The sequence below is a fragment of the Camponotus floridanus genome, unplaced genomic scaffold (genome assembly GCF_003227725.1).
Source record: "Camponotus floridanus strain SB8 unplaced genomic scaffold, Cflo_v7.5 scaffold1, whole genome shotgun sequence".
NCBI lineage: Eukaryota > Metazoa > Arthropoda > Insecta > Hymenoptera > Formicidae > Camponotus > Camponotus floridanus.
Window position 1 is genome coordinate 1,034,230 of NW_020229214.1, and position 21,545 is coordinate 1,055,774.

General features: G+C 34.5%; 3 protein-coding genes across 7 annotated transcripts in view; 1 reads left to right on the forward strand and 2 right to left on the reverse strand.

The window, feature by feature from the left end:
• The first annotated feature begins 348 nt into the window (after window positions 1-348).
• LOC105250395 (RWD domain-containing protein 1) lies at window positions 349-1,752 on the forward strand. Its single transcript, XM_011256455.3, has 4 exons — window positions 349-545; window positions 684-1,033; window positions 1,100-1,286; window positions 1,380-1,752. The coding sequence occupies exons 1-4, from the start codon at window positions 476-478 to the stop codon at window positions 1,493-1,495; spliced, it is 723 nt and encodes a 240-aa protein (XP_011254757.1). The 5' UTR covers window positions 349-475; the 3' UTR covers window positions 1,496-1,752.
• A 717-nt stretch (window positions 1,753-2,469) lies between these two features.
• LOC105250396 (NADP-dependent malic enzyme) lies at window positions 2,470-14,095 on the reverse strand. 4 transcript variants are annotated; one of them, XR_889112.3, is made up of 12 exons: window positions 11,741-11,902; window positions 8,598-8,769; window positions 8,364-8,522; window positions 8,106-8,287; window positions 7,401-7,710; window positions 7,144-7,326; window positions 6,817-7,042; window positions 6,595-6,737; window positions 6,205-6,499; window positions 5,973-6,117; window positions 5,132-5,303; window positions 2,470-2,963 (listed from the first exon to the last, which is right to left on the reverse strand). XR_889112.3 is itself a non-coding variant. In XM_011256458.3 (11 exons), exons 1-11 carry the CDS (start codon window positions 11,830-11,832, stop codon window positions 2,957-2,959), a joined length of 1,914 nt encoding a protein of 637 aa, XP_011254760.1. In that variant the 5' UTR covers window positions 11,833-11,902; the 3' UTR covers window positions 2,471-2,956. The 4 variants fall into 4 exon arrangements, 3 of the variants coding, with proteins under 3 accessions (XP_011254760.1, XP_011254759.1, XP_011254761.1); XM_011256458.3 differs by lacking the exon at window positions 5,132-5,303 and having other exon boundaries at window positions 2,471-2,963; XM_011256457.3 differs by lacking the exon at window positions 2,470-2,963 and having other exon boundaries at window positions 4,899-5,303.
• Window positions 14,096-19,333: 5,238 nt separating this feature from the next.
• LOC105250399 (suppressor of lurcher protein 1) overlaps window positions 19,334-21,545 on the reverse strand; it is a 265,289-nt gene continuing 263,077 nt past the window's right edge. For both annotated transcript variants that reach the window (XM_011256469.3, XM_025415580.1), the window contains exon 13: window positions 19,334-20,525. In XM_011256469.3, the coding sequence (XP_011254771.2) occupies window positions 20,443-20,525 (83 nt within the window). In that variant the 3' untranslated portion in view covers window positions 19,334-20,442. The remainder of the gene's footprint in view (window positions 20,526-21,545) is intronic.

The window sequence follows — 21,545 nt, forward strand, 5'->3', positions numbered from 1 at the left end:
ATTTACGTAATAAATTATATAAATATCTTTAGAGAGGAGAGTGCGCATATCTTTCTCTTTGACGATCTCTCAAGTAGGATTTGCTTTGGAAAGATTTATTGCGCCTTTTACTTATCATAGCGACATCAGCGTAATATTCTTGATTATGGTAAAATATAAAAATTAATAAATGTAATATATTAATAAATAAAATATAAGATTAATACGCACCTTTTTTTCCGCAAGAAACTTTTTTTCGTTTAAATTTGAAAATAAACACGTGTAATTGACAGATGAGTAGCCGATGAATAAACGTGAAAATAGTTGATATCGCGCTTGTCATTCATTCTCTCTTCGATTATCGACTGTCTTAGTATCGACCTATCGACTGTTCTCTCATATTGTACGCAGGCGCAACAGCTTGACATGATATTTTGTTGCTTGCTAAAAGTTGCAAATTTTATATTTTAGAGATCGTACTTATATTTTGTTAATCATGGATTACAAGGATGAGCAACGCAATGAAATCGAAGCGTTGGAGTCAATTTATTGCGGGGAATTGGAAAGTATGTACTATGATAAGTTTCCTATTATATAACCTCTCTATATGCCCGATTAAATGACATGTAATGATAATTTAATTTTCGATATGAATTATTTATTGCAAATATTTCAAAGACCCGAATCTGTCCTCTCTTACACAGTTTTAGCGACAGAACCGTTTTATACGTTTGCTATACCGATTAAAACGGAAGAATACGAGACAGAAACTGACAATGGTCTCAGTTGTCGGTTAGAATTTACATATACGTCAAAGTATCCAGATGAACCATTACTTATATCAATCACGGAGCAGGAAAATTTCGAGAATGGCGATGATGAGAAATTGAAGGCACATTTGATGGAACAAATGAATGAGAATCTGGGCATGGTGATGGTTTTTACATTAGTTAGCGCGGCTCAAGAATGGCTTAATGTACAGTGGGACAAGATAAAAGTGAGGAGAGAAGAGACTGCTGCGAAAAAACAGAGAGAGGAAGAGGAAGCTGAAAGGGTAAAATATTTTAGATAGAGACACATGATTCATAGATCAATTGTAATAATGTCTTTTGCTTGGTAGAAACGATTCGAGGGAACTCGTGTAACTGTGGAGTCTTTTCTGAGCTGGAAGGAGAAATTTGATGAAGAAATGGGTTTTACAAAACGAAGAGAACTGGCAGACCGTGAGGGAAAAAAATTAACAGGCAGAGAATTATTTATGACCGATAAAACATTGGATCAATCAGATCTTAAATTCTTGGATGACGGTAACATAGTTTGACCTTATTCCTTTGTGAAATTAAATCTATTTTTTATTTCAAAAACACTTTCAAATCTGATATATAATTTTTATTATATAGGTGATGCTGTAAAAGTAGATGAAAGTTTATTCCAAAATCTAGATGATTTAGATTTAGAAGATGATGATGATGACGACCCAGACTTTGATCCAAATATCTCGGATGATAGTGCCTAAATGGGTTTAATTCAGTAGTCACTAATGAACTGATATGTAGAACAAGTTATAAAAAAATTTACTAAATTATTACAAAAAGAAAGTAAATAAAAATATATATTTGAAAATATATTTTAAGTACTAGAATTTCTCTTGTGAGCTGGATATATTTAGTAGAAGAAATGACAGTGATAAATGAACTGTGGTTGAGACAGATAACATATTTCTTCAACCAATATTTCACTAACAGATAAAATTCACAACTGAAAATATTTAAAGAGCAAAATAATTTTTATACTTATATATATATATGAATTTTGTTTATAAGCTTTGTTTATTAAAGAAACGCGCATAACATCTGTTTATGTTAATATTCCCTCTTCTTCCCTCTCATATATTCATTATTCAATAGGAATACAAGATAAATATATCATTGATAAAATAACGATCAGAATTTAACATTTATTTTATAATCTCATAACATTATAATTTATATACTTAGTAGTATATTATAGTAGTAATTTATAGTAGTATATATGTTTGTAATCTAAAATCTATTTCTTCTGCAATGTCCAAGATGTTTATTCATGACAGTATAATATATTTTCTATATGAAGACTGCATGATTCCAAAAACTTATTTTGTGGCAGTAATCAAAATATATATAATATTATCGATAAATACTTGTATTTCACAAAATGTAGGTACTTTTCTCAATGAAAATTTCATTTGATTAATCTGTATCTCATTTTTTTCTACAAAATATAAGAATGCATATCACATGACAGAAATACAAAAGATATTGATATTACAATTGGCATTATATTTTTATATATAATAATCAAAGTTTCTCTGATAATTCTCTGCACCTTATGATGCACAATTGTTAGTAACATTAGTAACTGTTTTACATGGTTTACTTATTTTACGCCATTATTTGATAAAAATTAGGAAAATAGAGATTCATTTTTAACAGCATATCAAATAATTATAACAAGAAGAGCAATTATTCATTAATTACAAGTCTAAAATACAAAATAAGTATGATGTATTTTGTATGTTATATGATATAACGATAGTAGTATTACTATGTTATTAAAAATAGTTTTGTAGTCATTTTAAATCAAGATGTTAAAAAAATAAATAATCTATAGTATATTGGAATATCTTGACAATCCATACGTCGAAATTAATGAATAGTTGTATACATTATATACTCGAACATATATGTATAAAATTCTGCGTTGTGTTCAACATCGCTACGTCATTATATTAAATAAATAAGTACATGAGATTATTTAAAAGTATTAAGAAACATCGAGTATAATCATGTCAATAACACTTGTAATTTCTTAATACTAAATAATATATAATATTCATATAATACCAGTCGCAACGATAGAGATTTATTTTTTGACTACAAAAAATTAAATTAAGATTAAGATATATATCAAAGTAGTCATCTCGCGTTTCACCAATGTGTTATAATCTGTTAAGAAAAAAGTCACAGTTAGTCACACAATATAGTAGTAAATTTCATAAGTTTAACCAAGCAATGTATAAACCAAGCAATGTATAACCAAGCAATAAATAAATAATATTCTTATAAATAATTATTTACGAAAAAAATAATGATTTTAAAAACTACAAATAAATATAACACAGTTTGAAATCTTATCAAAGAGACGTTAATAGTCGCTAATTAATCGCTTGGATAAACTTGAAAAATATTAAAATGTACAATGTTAAATTTAATTTTATCGTCCAGATGAAAGTTTTTTTTAAAGAAAATATGTGTGTGTATTCATGTTAAACATTATAAAGATTCTGTGCTTATCGATTACAATTAACACATTCTACGGCCGTAAAATCTTAATATTGCATGTTACACAACAAAATCAACTTCCAGCAGAAATATAATAGAATAATAATGATACACATTTAGAGCATATATAGATTATGATATTCATCTAGAGTAAAATATTAATTTAACAAAAAATATTGTTACATGATACAAACACAAAATCTCTTCTTTATTTAGCAAAAGGAAGAAAATTTCTATTAAGAAATTATATGTTTTTAAATCACACAAGAATTTCAAGAGACGAACGAACGTTATCATTTAATATTTTAACATTATTACTTTATATCTTCATATTGCATGACTTTTACATAAAGCATTCAAAAATATATTGCTTAAACTGGGGATAAAAATATATTGCTAAAACTGGGGATAAAAATTGCAATCATCATTTTTAATGTGATCTACACACATTTCATTCTTAAGTTTTAGAAAACACTCATAAAAAAACTAGAAATGCCAATATGCTTTCCTCAAATAAGTCTTTACACAATCAAATCTATCATTAATATCGAAGAAAGTTATTTCAATTTTTGATCAATCTTATTTTTGATTCGCATTTATATTCACATTTACTATTTAAAATTTTTTTAAATATTAATAATTTTTTATTTATAAGATATATCGCAAAGTAAACATTTTTGAAAAGCATATGTCACAATCTTTGTTCAAGTTTGGAAAATTTCATTTTCGGGAGAATTATTTTTCAAGAAGGATAAATGGTCTTCAAGAAAGGAAGTAGAAAGAGAACAAGTTGTTCGAACATTATCATCTGTAAAAGAGAAATCGGGAAACTTAAATAATATATTTAATATTTTATGACTGATTTTTAATAGAGCTCGCGTGACGGAAAAATTCTGGAATCTAATTATCATTGATAAGGGGAACTATTAATGTTATTTGATATACATTTTTACATACATACATTCTCCGACATCGAGGAACAAGAAAATATAATGTATTTTTTACAAAATGTGACTATATGTTGTATATAAACTTTCCTTGTACTTTCGATAATTATTCTTACAGAAATACTTTTTTTTAAATATTGCTACATAGAAGGAGAAAACAGATGCTGCATTATTAGCTTATTGCGCATATAAATAATGCTGTCAGCAATCGAATCATGCTGTTGCATACTATATTAACCATTGACATCTGAATAGATAGACGGAGCCTTTTGAGAGGGGTAACTAATAAATGCAGTAAGGCGGGGAGCATGAACTTCGGTTAATTTCGTCAATGTTCAACTGTATTCGGCACAATTTGACATTACATGACGATTCCATTGACATCATCGATTCTCAACTAGATTTTCACAGAAATCTTTAAAGAGTGTTTATTTAGAGAAAATTTAAAGAAAATATAATAATATTAAATAATATATAAAATATACGTACACACATACGTGTGTGTGTGTGTATGTACGTACATAATATGATGTATATATATATTATTGAATACCTATATATATATATATATATATATATATATATATATACATATATTATATATATTAAAAATAATGTTAAATAACATATATAAATTTAAAAATAATATGACACTAGTCACAACACAACTTCGCATAATACATGTGAGCTGAACTTTAATGTCAATGATTGGAATCGAATTATTAACCGATCATTATCGGAAATAACCGAATTCAATCGAAGTTCATAGAGTCCCCCCTTACTGCGAATATCAAAGCCTCCCTCGTCTTAATCGATAGCCAATTCGTCTATCTATTCAGAGATGAATGATATTAATACTTCGTGCAAATAAATAACTTCCCTTACAATTAAAATAGTTTGCAAGCCATTTTGCAGATTTGCATATGCCATGAGTGATTATAAGTCGAAGAAACATCAATATTTTTTAAGAATAATAATGATAGCCTCCAACTTTATACTCCCAGCTGATGAAATTCACTACAGATGTTTTAAATCGTGGCGGATTTCTATTGTATCTCTGGAAAAAGATTAATTAAGCTTAACCAATTTTCATCGAAATTTATTGTGAAAATGAACAAATCGAAGAGAGGCAACACTAGGTAGCGATAGAATGAATGAAATATTATCTGAATGAAGCGGCGAGTTTATATATTATGTAAAATGTGTCCAAGCTTATTGTTTAGTAATGTTAAAGCCAACATTAACATTATTCTTTTCTTTCGCAAAATAAATCGCTATTCAGAACGCAAGAAATTATTTAAGAACAAGATGGAGTATCAATTTTATCATTGCATTTGCAACTATTATTTACAAAATAACATATTCATAAATATTAATTTATAAAAGAAGATAGTGATAGAAATTTCATTTACTTTTTCAAGCATTATGCTCATAGAGAAAATGCAACAGAAAAAATAAGAAAGCAACATGCAAAGTTTGTTGTATCAAAACGAAAGATTTATCAAATCTTCTAAAGACTCTAGTTCACTATAATTAGACTTACTATTAATCCTACTCGTTCAGGCCGTCATAGAATCGCTGTTGCGACGCTATTTGCTACAACTAACTTTGATTTATCTATTTTTTCAACCCTACAGCTTGTTGCGAAAATGTTAAATCTTATCCTTTGATTGCAATCTATCGTGCAATTGGGAAATCGTGATTCGAAATCACACGTTGTACTTACTTTTCCGGTAACATACGAGGCTTGGCATAATCACCCGGCCATTCGTATAAATTTGGCAGTGGACTGTCATAATTGGCATCGTACATCTTACTCATGATAAATTGTCGCTTGTCTTTCGGTTCCGGATATTCGCTCGCCAAACCACCTGTATTTAACGGTAGCAACAGATAATAATGAATTGAATAATACGATTAGCAATATTTTTCAATTCTGAAATTACAACAATATTAACCTTTGGCGTAAGCGTAATCGGCTATCCTAACCGCGATGTCAATAGAGCATTCCCGGATGATATTTAGTGGCGGATACACACTACCCCTCTGAAGATCCTCATCTTTTACATGATCGGCGACAGCTTGTGCCGAGATTAAGAAAAGATCCTCGGTGATGTGATGTACTCCGGTGCCGATAACGCCTAAAGCGATACCAGGAAAGATGTACGCGTTATTGCCTTGTCCAGGTTTATACGTTTTTCCGTTGTATTTCACTTCACCGAATGGCGAACCGGAGGAGAATATGCACCTACCCTAAAAACATAGACAGATTCAACAAGATGGTTTAAAGCAAATAGAGTTATCAATGACGTTATTCGCATGCGATTTAAACATGGATTATTATTCACATTGGTATAATCGTACGCCTGCTGTGCTGTACATTCAGCTTTGCTAGTTGGATTACTTAGAGCAAAGATCAACGGCCTCTCGTTATTCTTTGCCATCTCTTTGAGAACTTCGGGAGTGAAAGCCCCTGCCGCTGCCGAAGCGCCTGCGCATATTTTAATTTTGTATACTCGGAGGTCGCTTAAATAGAATACTATTTTAAGAGTACTATATGTTTATTTTACCTATCAAGACGGTAGGTTTCACCTCTCTCACGACTTCGAGTAACGTTTTCATAACTTTGTAATCCTTCGCGTACCAGATCTTGTGGCCTTCCAAATTACCTTCCGGCCGATTCTTTACGAGCAATCCATCGATGTCCATCATCCAGATATTATCACGCGCTTGCTGTTGAGTACAACCGTCAGCCTCCATCGCTTTCACGCAGAGATCAGCTATTCCGATGGCCGCCTACACAGTCAAGTAAAATAAATATTATTATTACGAAGTCTCTGATGAAACATATTGTTTAGCACTCGAAATATGCAGTTATTACACCGTCGAAAATTTACCTCTCCGGCACCTAGGAAGACAAATTTATTATCCGCCATTCTCTTCTTAGTTATTCTCTTGGATGCTAGGATTCCAGCTACCGCAACCGCAGCCGTACCTTGTATATCATCATTGAACGTACAGTACTTGTTTCTGTATTTGTCTAAGAAACGGAAGGCATTGTGGTTGCCGAAGTCTTCGAACTAAAACATAATAAGAACGCGCTATTATTATCATATCAGATTCACGTATGTATTACAGATGTATGTCAGCTTACTTGAATAAGAACGTTTTGTCCGTACTTTTGCACGCAGGCAGCCATAAATTCATCGATTAATTCGTCATACTCGGCACCTTGGCTCCTAGGTTTATTGAGACCGATGTAGTGAGGATCGTTCCTCAATTGCTCGTTATTAGTACCCACGTCGATAGTGATCGGCAGGCATTGATGAGGTTTAATGCCAGCCAGAGCTGTATAAAGCGCTAGTTTTCCGACGGGGATACCCATGCCGCATGCCCCGAGGTCGCCGAGACCCAAAATTCGCTCACCGTCTGTCACGCAGATGGCTCGCACGGCTTGCTCCGGCCTAGCAATGTAACAGAAGTCATCGTAAATATAGAAAATGATCAAAGAAATAGACATTACATAAAAATAGAGACTAAGGCGCTATATACTGTACGCGTAAAATAATTAGTTTCACTTATAGTCGCATATTATAATGTAAAGATAATGCTTGCGTTGTACGTATCACGAGGGATTCTATTTTTAGCAAACACACGCAGACGAGTTTAAACTCTATGTTACGTGTCCCCGACCAAAATCGCGTTCTCTTTCAATTCACGATCATTTCTTCATTAATCATGTAATTTATTAGAAGAGGGACAAATACGAATGTTAATAAATGCTATCGTTTTTTTTCACAAATACAATTTAGAGTGCAAATACAAGATTTTTTGGGAGGATACTTTTTTCGATACTAACCAGTTATTCAAGATCTCGTAGATATGACCCTTATCGTATATAGTAATGAAAAGACCGCGAGGCCTGCGATAGATCACGCCAAACTTTTGGCAGGCCAGACCGACGGTGGGCGTATAGACAATTGGCATCATCTGTTCGATGTTTTCGCTCAACAGACGGAAAAATAATCTCTCGTTCCTCTCCTGGAAATCATTTCGCGAAGAAAGTTAAGGTCGGGATGACGATTTTAAACGCGATGAAAAGAGAAGCGCCGCTCACTTGAAGCTCCACGAGATACAGATATCGGTTCAGATCCTCCGTGTACTTCATCACTGAAGCTTTACATAGTGCCAGCTGTTCCTCCTGCGTCTTAAATCTGGGAGGTTGCAATCCGTGTATCCCCAGAGCTATCCTTTCTTTCAAGGTGAATGCTAAGCCCTGTGTCATTGTGTCAGAAAATATTTATATACTTTTGAAAAATCGTTAGTCGAAAATTTCGAAAATACAAAGTACCTTGTTAAGTCGGGGATCTCTGAGATGTCCGATTCCCTTTACCATGTTTATCGGCACCACATCTCCCGAGACTTCGTGGATGTTCCTTTGCTGGACGCCGTCTTTCGCGGCGATATGCGTAGGTGGAAGCGCTCGCGTCCATGATCCACCGCAATTTCTGCCACTGACCGATCTGGCACACATACGTGAGAAAATATTATATTCAGAATTCTTCGACAGCATTAAACTGCGTGTTATTCATGCTTAATAGAAGTTTTTAAATAGAAGTTTTTTCTTTTTTTTTTTCATGGTCGACAAAGCCGCAATTGACGCTCGCCGTGCGGTATTAAAAAATCCATCATCGACCGTCTACTATAATTAATGACGACATAGTCGATGAGTCATTCAAGAAATATCAACAGCGTGAGAACCGACAGAAGAAGTGACAGTTCTGTGCTAGCGAAATAAACATAACACCATCTCATAATAACCCATCTCATAATATCCATTTCACTCTCCAATTGCATTACATTATGTTATTATATACTTATATGATATCATTATTTATTTATATTAGATGACCGATGAACGATATGCAATTTGATGAAATTTAAGAAATGGAATTTATTGAAATTCGTTAATTCGTTGCAAATGAGTTGTTCTTATCATGTATTGTTTTCATTATCCTTTTACTGGTAAAAGAGATAGATTTCGTATATACTTAAAATTTACTCGGAGAAAACTGTTACTTTAATAGAGATCTTATACATAGATATATACATACATATCCTTATATTAATATTAATTAATAAAATTAGTAATAATTAATATTAATGTTACATAAATGTAACTTGATACTTTTCAACTTTAATTTTCTGAAAAATAGCGCTAATTACGAGTATTAAAAAAATGGAAAAATTATAGAGCTGACGTAACAGTTGACGTAATATTTATGTATTATGATTTCCTCTTTACTATTAATCGCAAAAGTGATAAGACCGATAAATGTCCGTTAAATGGAGATAATAATTAAATAATAATTAGAAATATTTGAAACTGAATACTATCAGTCTGATTGCGAATGAAGCTGTAAGTAGATAATAACTTTAGTGTCTGCTTTTTCTCCGAGGAAAATGCAATTCCTAAAATTCCCTTCCGGCGTACTTGAGAGGTTTCAAAATCAAATGAGATAAAACGATCTTCCGCGCCCGATATAAAATTGTCTCTCCGTGCCACGCCCGAGGAAAAACAATTTTATATCTTAAAAAAATTTTTCTATAATATAAAAAAAAATTATTTCAATTTCTTTCTCCGAAAATAATGCAACGAATCAACTGGTATAAAATGCGATGCTTCTGATGAAACGATCTTTGTTTTCACAAATTGTTCCAGAACGATTGAAAAACGATATCTCGTCGTAAATTTTGAAATACTGACTCGCGACAAGCATCTTACACCCACGAAATTACCTGACATCACCTCGAGAATCAAAGCAGGTTACGCTATTATTATTGCCGTGGCGTAAAGCCAGCTTTAAAGAAATAACCGTGCGAAATCCGTTTTAACGTATATACCGTTTTTAGTCATAATCCAGAGATGTGATGGTCATGGTATATTAGGCTTATACGTATTAGCCACGCCGCATTTAGAGCCTGAATCCCTCATGAGACACGCGTTGCTTTAAATTAAAGCAGCACATCCATAATGAACATTTACTTTTAAACAGGCACCAGATGTTCCTCTTCAGCGTTACATCGTCAAATACATCTTAAACGAGTTTTCTAATTCGTGATGGCGTGTTTAAAAATTCTATTTATTATTTTATATATCATGTCTGTCGTATACTTTTATGTATATATTTTATATTAATTTTGATAATTTTTCAAACGTTTTTATCATAAATAAAAGATTATGCTCTCACGATGTTTTTTATAGATTGTCTAATATCGCTTTATACGGTCTATAATTTGTGATAAAATTCAAGATAAAATTCTACCGATAATTTTATGTGCTATATATTTCAATATATGTGTCCTAATACATATTTTGTATACACGTGTATTTTTCAAATTTTTTTCATATTATATAAAATTATGAAATTAAAAAAAGATTATAATTCTATGAATTTTGTGTGTCCCGAATTAAAAATTAAAGAGATTTTAAAACGTGTTTAATGATACATTTTTTATTTAAATTTACGGATGTAATTGCATTATAATGTATAGAAAGAGCAAGCATTACGACTATGCTTTTATGCTTGTTCCGCATTGTCATTATAATTAGAGATAGTGTAGTTCCGACGTTATGATTAATGCTCGTGTAGCCCTTCCACATAAAGTAAATTTTATCGTTGTAGTTTCCTTATTGTCATCAAACAACTGAAACGATGTCGCGATTGCACATAATATATGCAGACTAAAAGAATCATTAACTATATACGAGGCCTATATATGATCCCGAAAAAAACTGACTCGAGTTTCTTTACAAAATGGAATTCCCACTAATAATAATTATGTAATTCTCCTCTCACCGACTTAATGGATTCTATAAATATCTGACAAAGTCACATCAATGATATAAGACAGCGTGACGTAATCCAGGTTTCACGTTGAAATTTGCATTGAGAAATACAATTCTTATGTACTATGTTTCTTGTCTCTTTTCTTACAACTCTATGATCGATCGACTATGACAATAGCGGTATTTTTTACATCGATTTGCCTGCCAAGAACGTTTGTGACGCTTTAACTCTTGCAAATTACATTTTGATTTATATTTACGAGCTTCTAATTAAAATATTCATCGTACTTCTGCGAATCGTTTATCAGCAAGTTATGTCTTAATAAAAAAATTACAAATGCAATAGCAGTAATTGCTAAAAAAAAGCATCAATAAAAAGCAAAAAAGAATCCTTAGAAATTAAATGTTTGTTATTAGCTGTCAGGAGAAATATTGTTTTTTCCAAGTTAAAATATAAGTTGCAATTAAGATGCAAATTTTCGCATGCAGATTAAATGACGCTTATATCCACGAAAAACTTATTGTAAAATATAATAAGTTTTGTTTAATAATAAATTCGTCCTTAATAATTACCGACAAAATTCCCGAAATTATATCTAATATATTTTTTCAACTTGCGCATCATAACGTGTGACATCACTTACGAAACGAGGCGATACGTGCATAGATCGCAAAACTGTTGTATTACCAGGAAGCGACGTTCGAGTAAATTGCGCAAATAATCGATTAAGTGCATCTCACGACTCGCGGATATGGAAGCGCAGCACGTCAAGTATCGTAAACTGAATCGAGCGCGGCGCGATAGAATAACTGAGCGCATCTGTCAAACCGCTTCGCCGTTTTATCGCCGTGCGATTGTGTTCATATACCGCTCTTATTATCGATTATCTTGAAACCACTTATAGATAATTTCAATGGTATGTCAACAATTTTGCGTCCAAAATGATAATTAATGAAAAAGAAAGATGATCCCTTCAGTTGTGTTCTTCTTTTTGATAATCATGCAATTTTATTCTACTCATGCAAAATGAGTCAAATTTTAAGAATAAATTAATAAAAGTAGATAAGTAAAAAATATTATATAAATATTCTGCTAAAAAAACATAAATAAATATATAAAAATAAATATTTTGAGAGAAAATAGTGATACGTATATATACATAAGATATAAAGTAAAGTAAATCGATAAAATCGACAATGTTTTTCTCTAATCTCTTGCTTTACTATTTAAATTTGAAAATCATTGATGTAAACGATAAACTTGTATTTCTTGAGGTTGTATCTCTTTCGATCATTATGTATAATCAGTAAGATAGTCGCAACTAATAGAATTAATAGACTAATATAACAGTAAATATAAGATGAAATATAAAACTATTTGTATTATTTAAATTTATTTAAATTTATTAAAAAATTATTTTATAAACTATTTTTTCGAATTCAAATATTGTATATAAATAATGTCGATTATCTTCCATGACTTTATAGTAGCTTAAAAATAAATATCATGTATTCGTGTTATTTTCTTGGATTAAAAATAAACTCTCTCAATATATGACTACAGTTATTCGCAAACGAATATTGTTCTTTATATCATATGTATGATGATTTTATAATAACAGTTGAAAAGTAGACGAAAATATTTATACGTTTGCTATTTTTCGTCTTTTAGATTGAAATGAATGCATATAACAGCGATTTGTTACTTGCTGAAATTTCGCTGCAGAATTTAAAAATGTAGTGATATTCTTTGATCGTGTGCACGCGATCAATTTTCAAAAAACTAATTTTAATTCAACCTTTAATTCGCGGCGTTTTTTATTTCTTTCTAATTTCACGAACGAATCGGCATGTGTCACTGTACGTCCCTGGTGCTTCCGGAACAGGGGCAATCACCATTTTTACCTTGACTTTACATCATGAGATTGTCCATGTTAATCCGTTATTTCCGCTGATTTCAATTTCATTCAGTAGAATGTTGGTTTGAATTCGATTTTATTCAGAAAATTGCAGTAAAGCTTACGAAAAAAAAGAATTGTATAGTGAAGGAAAAAGATAAGACTCGCGCAATATTAATATAAGTATTTCCAGTGACGTAATAGTCAGTGAAACGATACAGTAAATATGATAAGGTTTACTTATCTGCGTCAATTTTTATTTACGCAGTCAAAACGAATTAATTAACGACCGTTCGCAATTCGAGATTTAAAAAAAGACACTTTAGAATTCTCGAGATCTATATCGAATAATATCTATATTATATCCACATTTCTCGATAATTAATTCAAGATAAAGATCCTTGGATATAAATTAAGCGAGATAAAAATATGCTATTTAACCTACAGAGAAGTACTAGACAACTACTTTCCGCAACACCGCGAAAAAATTCATCGAGGTGACGAGCAGAAAATATTGTGAAAGAACAGAGTCCTTAGCAATCAAGGATTACGATCAAGGTCATGAGCGAAGGCCGAAAGCAAAGAGAGAAAGAGGTAGAGAATGAGAACGAGTCCCGAGGAACACCTGGACAGAGAAGCTTGTCTCGCTCGGCGCGTTAACCTGGCTTCGCTACCCGCTATCGATCGCCGGTTGGTTGCCGGGGCGTTCCTATTTTCAGCACCGCATTGCGGGACTAAAGAGAAGAGAGTTGGATTAAACCCTTTGTCTCTTCGCGTCCGAGGTGTCAGTTTCTTTCCCGAGGATCGCGAAGATCCTCCGCAAAGATGACACGCGGAGGGCGCGCGTTGATCATCGACGTGTTAGTCGCGGTCCGTCGACGACTCGTCAACGACTCGTCGACGACCTGGGGATGACCCGGGGACGACCCGGAGGCTACCCGGTCGAAGCGAAAGATTCCGCACTCTCGATTCAGTACTCACAATATAGACCTCTGCAGGACGAACATCTCGCTCTCCTCGTGCTACTCGCAGCTGATCGCACCTCCCACCCGGCAGGATCGACGCGCGCGACTGCGCGTTTTCGTGCGAGGGACGCCGGCCGCGCCTGGCGCGCCGGCGCCGCGACGGACGGCTAACTTCAAAGCGGTGGCTGGCGGCGACAAAAACGCGCCGCGAAAGGTGCGCCGCGTAGCGCGAACAATCGTGACGCCGACAATCGCAAAGAAATACGGAAGTCTCGTGTCCTTGTTCCTTTTAATTCTCCATCCTCTACGTCGCGTGAGAGATCCCCTGGAAGGTCCTCTTGCCGGATTTTAACACACGGATGCTGTCAGTCTGTGAGTTAACCTTTAATTATTTGACGCATAACAAGAATTTTCTTGAACGTGTATATACAATATACATATATGAAAATATATACATGTATGAAAATATATACATTTATGAAAAAGATCCTGCTGAGTTAAATATTTTCACGAATAAAAAAATATTTAAACTTTCGTAATTTGATATTAAACCGTCGCCATTTAATATTGGTAATTTGATATTAAACCGCCATTATTTCGATGTAAGAAATCTTGAAGCATTTGAGAATACATACTTTTCGAAAGTACTTTTTTTAGATATTTTTCGAATATTCAGATAAAGATATCTTTTATTTCTGAAAGAGCAAAGCTCGTTAACCGATAGTTAGTACATTCACAATCAGTTGTGAATTGGAACGTTGACAGAAAACGACTTGACCGACACTATACACTAATTATTATATCAAAAGAGAAAGAGAGCACCCCGTATCTTTATTCACATTTTAGATGTCAGAGGACTCTACTGTATCTTTATCGCGCGGTATCTTTACGCGGTATCGTTTGCTGATAAGCGACAAGCAATAAAAGAAATTTATACATGTAATACTTTGAAAATGGAATCGATGCAGATTAACGTGGTGTGAAATATAATCAACAATATCTATGTAAAATGTTGATTGAAATTACTAACGCAAGATAAACTGCATTCCAATTACATAATTAATTATTTATTGCTAATGTAATATTACACTAATTATTATAACCCCGTCGATGCAAATAATTAATTGAAACCGCAAATGTATGATTAGTTTCATATAATTTAACTATAGACCGCGAGTTGAAAATTAAAGGAAAAATAGTTATTAGACAATTAATCGTTTAAATTGCCTCTCACGTACATTATATAATCATGAAAGCTCCGAATAAATAGCTAATTTTCTTCCTTCCCTTTCTTGCGCTATTCATCGTTGGAGCAAATGCTCATAACGTGCATCTCTTCCAACGCTTGCGGCGAATTGTGCTGAGGCAGAGTTCGTTATAATGTCTGACCTGGGTTCGAATAATACCTAGAATAATTATCTCAAACAATTATGCTAAGAAAGACGTCAACGCATTGTAAGAGCATTTCTCGTTTCGTAGCTTCTTCGTAGCGTAACAAAGCGATCTCCTTTAATAATCTACTAAAGTTACGACAGAGTTTAATCGTTTTCAGTCTTATATAGGTCGCTTTCTAGTCTCTCCGAAGATAGCAGAATTGATCGTTAATGATATTCTATGCATTAAGCTCCTTTGAAAAATTTCTTCCAAAATCCATTTGGCACCGAAATACATCTGCAGACATAGGATGTCCTGAATTAAATGTCAAAACTTTGGGAGCGCATAAGAGATCGCTAAATATATATATATATGCATAAAAAATTTGTTCCTAATTTTTTTTGCAAATTTCTCCAAAATAAAGCAGAAGCGAGCAAATTTTTCAAGGATCTTTATTTCCTCGGTTTATCCCTACTCGCTCTCGAAATTTTGACATTTAAAGACATCCCGTAGATTTCCAATGCGGTATAATTTGAAGAGGGAAAGAGGGGAGTATAGGAAATGATTAAAAATAGAAAGAGCAACCGTGAATGTATCGTGTGAGACGTATGGATTCATACGTGAATGTTTATTAAGGACAATAACGATGTGTGATTGCATTACATTCTCGTAACTTATGCGTGAGACACAAGTCGGGCCTCACGAAGGGCCTCAAAACAGAATAAGAAAATACATCCGCTGAGTTCTTAGCGGATACCGAAGTCGGTGCCCCAACGTTCTCCAACTGGTCGTTCCTTCCGGAGCACGACTACGATGTGCTTTCGTAGATAGTTTTAACCGCAGGACATAGTTTCGGGATGCGCCCCAGGCGCGCGCAATTTGGATAATTCGACTTTATAGGTCCCAGTAATAGGCGGTGTGATACGCGCGAAAGGATAATAAAAGTTACGTTCCTAGGACTGCATCCTAGTCCTTGATTATGGGGCGTCGTGCCAGCAGCACGTCACCGGATTTCTCGACGACTAAACCTCGTTATAATATATCTCTTTAGACGTAAACGCGAAAAAAAAGATGCACAGTACCGTCCATAGGTTCGTAAACATATAAGTGATTTAGCAGAGAATTTTTTTCAACTCTCGAAGGCCGCATCGCGTAAAATTTTTCCTTTACTCTTGCGAGACACACTGACGCGAAAGCGGGAAATAAATGATTCCTTTATTAATAATTTTCTCGTTTAAATTTATCCAGATTTTTATGGACAGTATCTTATAAACAAATTATCTATATACGTGTGTATGTGTGTGTGTTACAACAAATTAATTTTCAATCGATCAATTGATTGTAAATATCGGGCTAACAAAATTAATATTAATCTGTAATTGTGTGTCAGTAAATTAATCATACGACTTGTAAATTTATGTTACGTATGTATGTTATAATCAATTAACTTTCAATTGATCAATCGATCGTGCAAGCATCGGTTGTAAAATTAATGTCATTATTCCGACAACGCATTATAAAGTTGATTGATAACAGATATATATATATATTTATATATATATATATATATGTATATGTATATATATGTATGTATATGTATATATACATATTATATATATACATATCTTTTTCACTGTCGAAGCTCGATCTATACTGCTTCTCATTGACTCTCTCGATTGGTGAATCTAATACGGGATGAGACGGTATGGCTATGTATAGTGACAGCAGTTGAAACGGATCGAATGTAACAATATTTACATGGTGATAGTTACATATAAGCATTCTGTAGTGCCCCGATTATTCAACTTACTAATTAGTCAAGTGTGTATAGGTTGTCCTTTCCCTTCCTCTTATCGTTAACATGAGAAAACGTTAACGGAAAACAAGGGTGATCTCTGGTCACATACACGCGCACAATCCGCTTTATTTCTCGCACGCACAAATCGTATCGCACGCATACCCCTCTCGCAGAAATCAGCCGGAAACTCGGAAGAAGACCAACATATTATAAACCTATTTAAAAATCACTCACAATAGAGTATCTAACGTACACAATGACAGTATTGCTACCTAGTTATGTATCTGTAGATACACAATTTGATATCGAGTTCATACAAGTCCGTTTCGTTTCTCCCTTTTCACTTTTGTTTTTTTATTTTTCCATCGTCGCCGATTCTTCCGATTCCTCTCGGACGAGAAATCGTGCGCTTACGCTTCTCGACGTCGATAAGTAGTCGACAGGTCGTTTACACCGACCTCCTAGTGCACTTGATGTGTCGCTAAAAACGACACTATCTGGTTGTCATAATCGCTGTAATAAGCTCGAGGAAATACGTCGGGCCTACTAATTCCGCTATAGCACCAACGCAACATTTGAAATCACTTTTTTGAGAAAGTGGAGAGAGGAGAGCTTTTTGAACGTTATGTCGACGCAGCGCGAGAGCACTCGGTTGAATCTACCCGGAGATGAATCGAATAGATCCTCTTTTCTCGTTCCTTGAAGAGTTGCAAGACCTTCATGTAAATTGTTCTATAACGAGCTGTGCTTCCCGACAAACGCGCACGACTTTCATCGTCTTTGCTCCTCCTATTTCTATAACGGTGGAGACGTATCAACGTTAACAGTTTTCAATGTCGACTCGCCTCGATGCGCACACATATCGCGCTTGAAAACGTACGAAATTAACTCTAGTGCCTCGTTAACTCGTTGAAGATGGTGGTAAACGTATATAATATGTATGTGTTAGAGTTATAGCGTGTGTATGTTTGTACTGTAGAATGTATACTTTGCAAAAATCAACAAGAACTGTATCAAGTAGCTGGTGTTATGTCGATGTAGTGTCGACGAGTATTTCAAAACGTATTATTTCTGAGATGACTGTATAAAACAAATATTGCACTTTTTTATTTGTTTTTATTGCTCGAAGAAAAAACGGTCTCTGTAAAATTAATATTGCAAATATTAATACTGTCGTTTTTAATTTGCGTTGTATGTAAGTATAAGATTTTTTTATCACTGCTCGCCTCTTTTGATTTTTATTTATAATTAATTATTATAATTTATGTAATTTATAATAATTATTCAAACAAAAATTTTATTATTAATTTTATTATTTTAAATTTCATTCTTTATGCGCCTATTTTGTTAAAAGTTAGTAGAGATAATTTCAAGAATTAATTTTCAGCGAAATTTAGTTTAATATAAATTTAATTGCCAATATAATAAAAATCCGATGTATAAAATACACTCATTAATTCTTCGCTGGATAAAAATAATGAGAAAATATCTCTTTAATTGATCAAAGAATCAATTAAAGATCCCGCTTTAATAAAAAAGATGATAATAGCTAATATCTCATATATATACCATGTGTAAGAAAAATTATATATTAAACTTTAGAGACTAATAATAAACTGTGAGATTAATTTTAATGATAAAAAAGTTAGATCAACATATATATTTCCTATACTCCATTCATAACTGTATAATTAAAATTTTTAAATGCGATAATTGTAATTTGTGCCGAGTGCGATCAATTTTCCGCAATAACGTAATGTATCTTCCATATCAAATATATATATTGAAAAAAGAAGATTAGAAGATAAACACCAATGTTCTCTCTCGCGATATCGAATTATGCGTCATCGATATGGTCTCTCCACTAGCTCAAAAAGTGTTTCCAAAACATTTCCTATTAATCGTCAGCGGCTCGTAAATTCGATCGATCACTCATTATCGCAACCGTTCGACCGCTCATCCGCATACATTTTTAAGAACACACATTGCGCTTCGATCGCATATCTCGTTAAATGCATCGATTACGTATTCTCGCTGGATACGAAATCCGAAATTGATTTGCGATTTTTCGTTTAAAAAACGCTCTCTCGCTCGCTTAAAACTGACGATAAATATTTAACTTTCTAAAATTTTTCGCGATGCAATCGGCGATTAATACACAGTAGATCTCCACGTCCTAATTATATTCGAATACGAATATAACGTCCGCTTTCGCGCGCACGCTCAGACTCTTGCTTGCATCACTAAGATAAACTAATAAGAAAGAACGGGAACATCACAGTCGTATAGAGGATGTAGTCAATAAGTTCGTCCGTACATAGCGTATCTGGTGAAGGCGAATCTTTTTCTCCTACGATTTTCTCCTATGACTTTCGAGCGATAGACACGGACGGTGACTTGAGAGATTCGTTTCGCGTGGGAGGAGGAAATACCATTGCCCGTCGAATGAATATAATCCGAGCTAGATTCTCATATACACAACAAAGAAATACAATATAACAGCTTCCTCTAACAGCACGCGCTTGACTTTTAAAACTCGTTCAGTGTTGAAGAAAACATTAAAGAGAAGTAAAATTTATTCGCGGACTCGTTTTAGTTGCGATTAGGATCGGGTGTAATTTTAAAGGATATATAGGACACGCGCACTCTTTTAAAATACATTTCTTTAAATCAGGACGCGGCGAAGCGACGATTCGTAATGTTTTCGCAGAGAGCCACCACCCCGCGATCTCTCTCTCTCTCTCTCTCTCTCTCTCTCTCTCTCTCTCTCTCTCTCTCTCTCTCTCTCTCTCTCTCTCTCCTCCTCTCGCTCTGAAAATAAGAATCCTTCTCGGGAGAATTAAGTGTCGACTATAACTTACCCGCGTAGGCTATTAGCGGCAATTTAGCCATGCAGCCAATTAATCCCACTTGCTACTGTTTAAGGATAACGGGGTTGCAACGGACTTTCAACGAATGACATCGGCCTCCTCATCCATTTCTCCTCTCTCCACGCGCGTCGTTTTCGGACGACGTAAAAATATTTTATTGCCAATGCCTTTCTTTCCAGAAAGATAGATGATAGACATGACGCGAACGAGAGATAGAATGAAGGAAGGATGCGGGGTAAATTTAAAATTGCCGTGTCTCTTGGGGAGGGGAGAGGATAATAGACTTTAGTTAACACACGCTTCCTCTCGATGAATTCATCAACGAGGTTGCCACTTTCTTCGGAGACGAACTGCTCGGTGATCCTGGATGGCTCTCTCGATCTCCAGATTGCGGTTCGTTGTCAGTTGAGCCAGGGAGCCATCCGAACAGACCCGTTTTTTTTAATGCGAGCCTCTATCGCTGCCAGCGAGAAGATGGCCCGACAACAGCAACAACAGCAGAAACAACGTCGGAAGCGCGACACCTTTAACGAGAAAAAAGAAAACGCATTTACTTTGATTCGCGCGTCCGATGCAATGCTTTCTCAGATGGACTTCTCTCTCTCTCTCTCTCTCTCTCTCTCTCTCTCTCTCTCTCTCTCCTCCCCCTCTCTCTCTCCCTCTCTCTCCGCCCTCTCTCTCTCTCTCTCTCTCTGTTTCGCGATTGACCTCACGGAGCGAGTCGCGCGTGTGTGTTATCGATCCTAGCGTTTGGCCTGTATACCTGACTGCCGCGCGTGTGATAACACATGTGTGTTAACGATGGCATAAATTATATAATAATATACATACATATCATTCGTTTATAAATTATGTAATAATATACATACATATAATTCGTTTCGTTCGTGTTCGCTTTTAGGCCTTTTTATTGTCGCGCGTATGCGAAGCAGAAAAAAATACGATACAACGAGGGGAGATCGCCGTGACGAGGTAAAAAGGGCCATTTTTGCGACAATCGTGTATGCCAATTGTATTCAGCGGGTCCTACGATCGATAGGAAATATCCAATTTTTTCTCTTTCGATATCGCATGTGATAATTCCAAGATGCGCAGTCATGCGCACGCCAATCGTTCCAAATAAATTGCGCGAGTAGAAAAGAAACAAAGATATTTTTTCTTCGTCTTCTTCTTCTCCTCTTTTTCGGAGAGGATGCAGTCAACCCTTTTCTCATTACCCGTTCTCCGTATTTATCAACTTCTACGATAACGTTCGAACTGATATCGGATCCTGTTACAGCGCTTCGTTCATTATGCAATCTCACGCAAGCTCCTCCGGACAAATATTGCAAAGTCCGCGATACAATCTAGAATATTGAAACTGCCGCTATACAATCTCGCGAAAAACGGGAGGGAGGTGGTACAGGAGGGTGGGTCGCGACATTATCGTTGATTGCCTATAAATATGCGTCACATCCGGCCGAGTCCTATTTGCAACTTGTTTCGCGACAATGACGGGCAATTCTAGTTGACCGCGCATGCCGCGGCCGTTGTGCCGAAAGTAA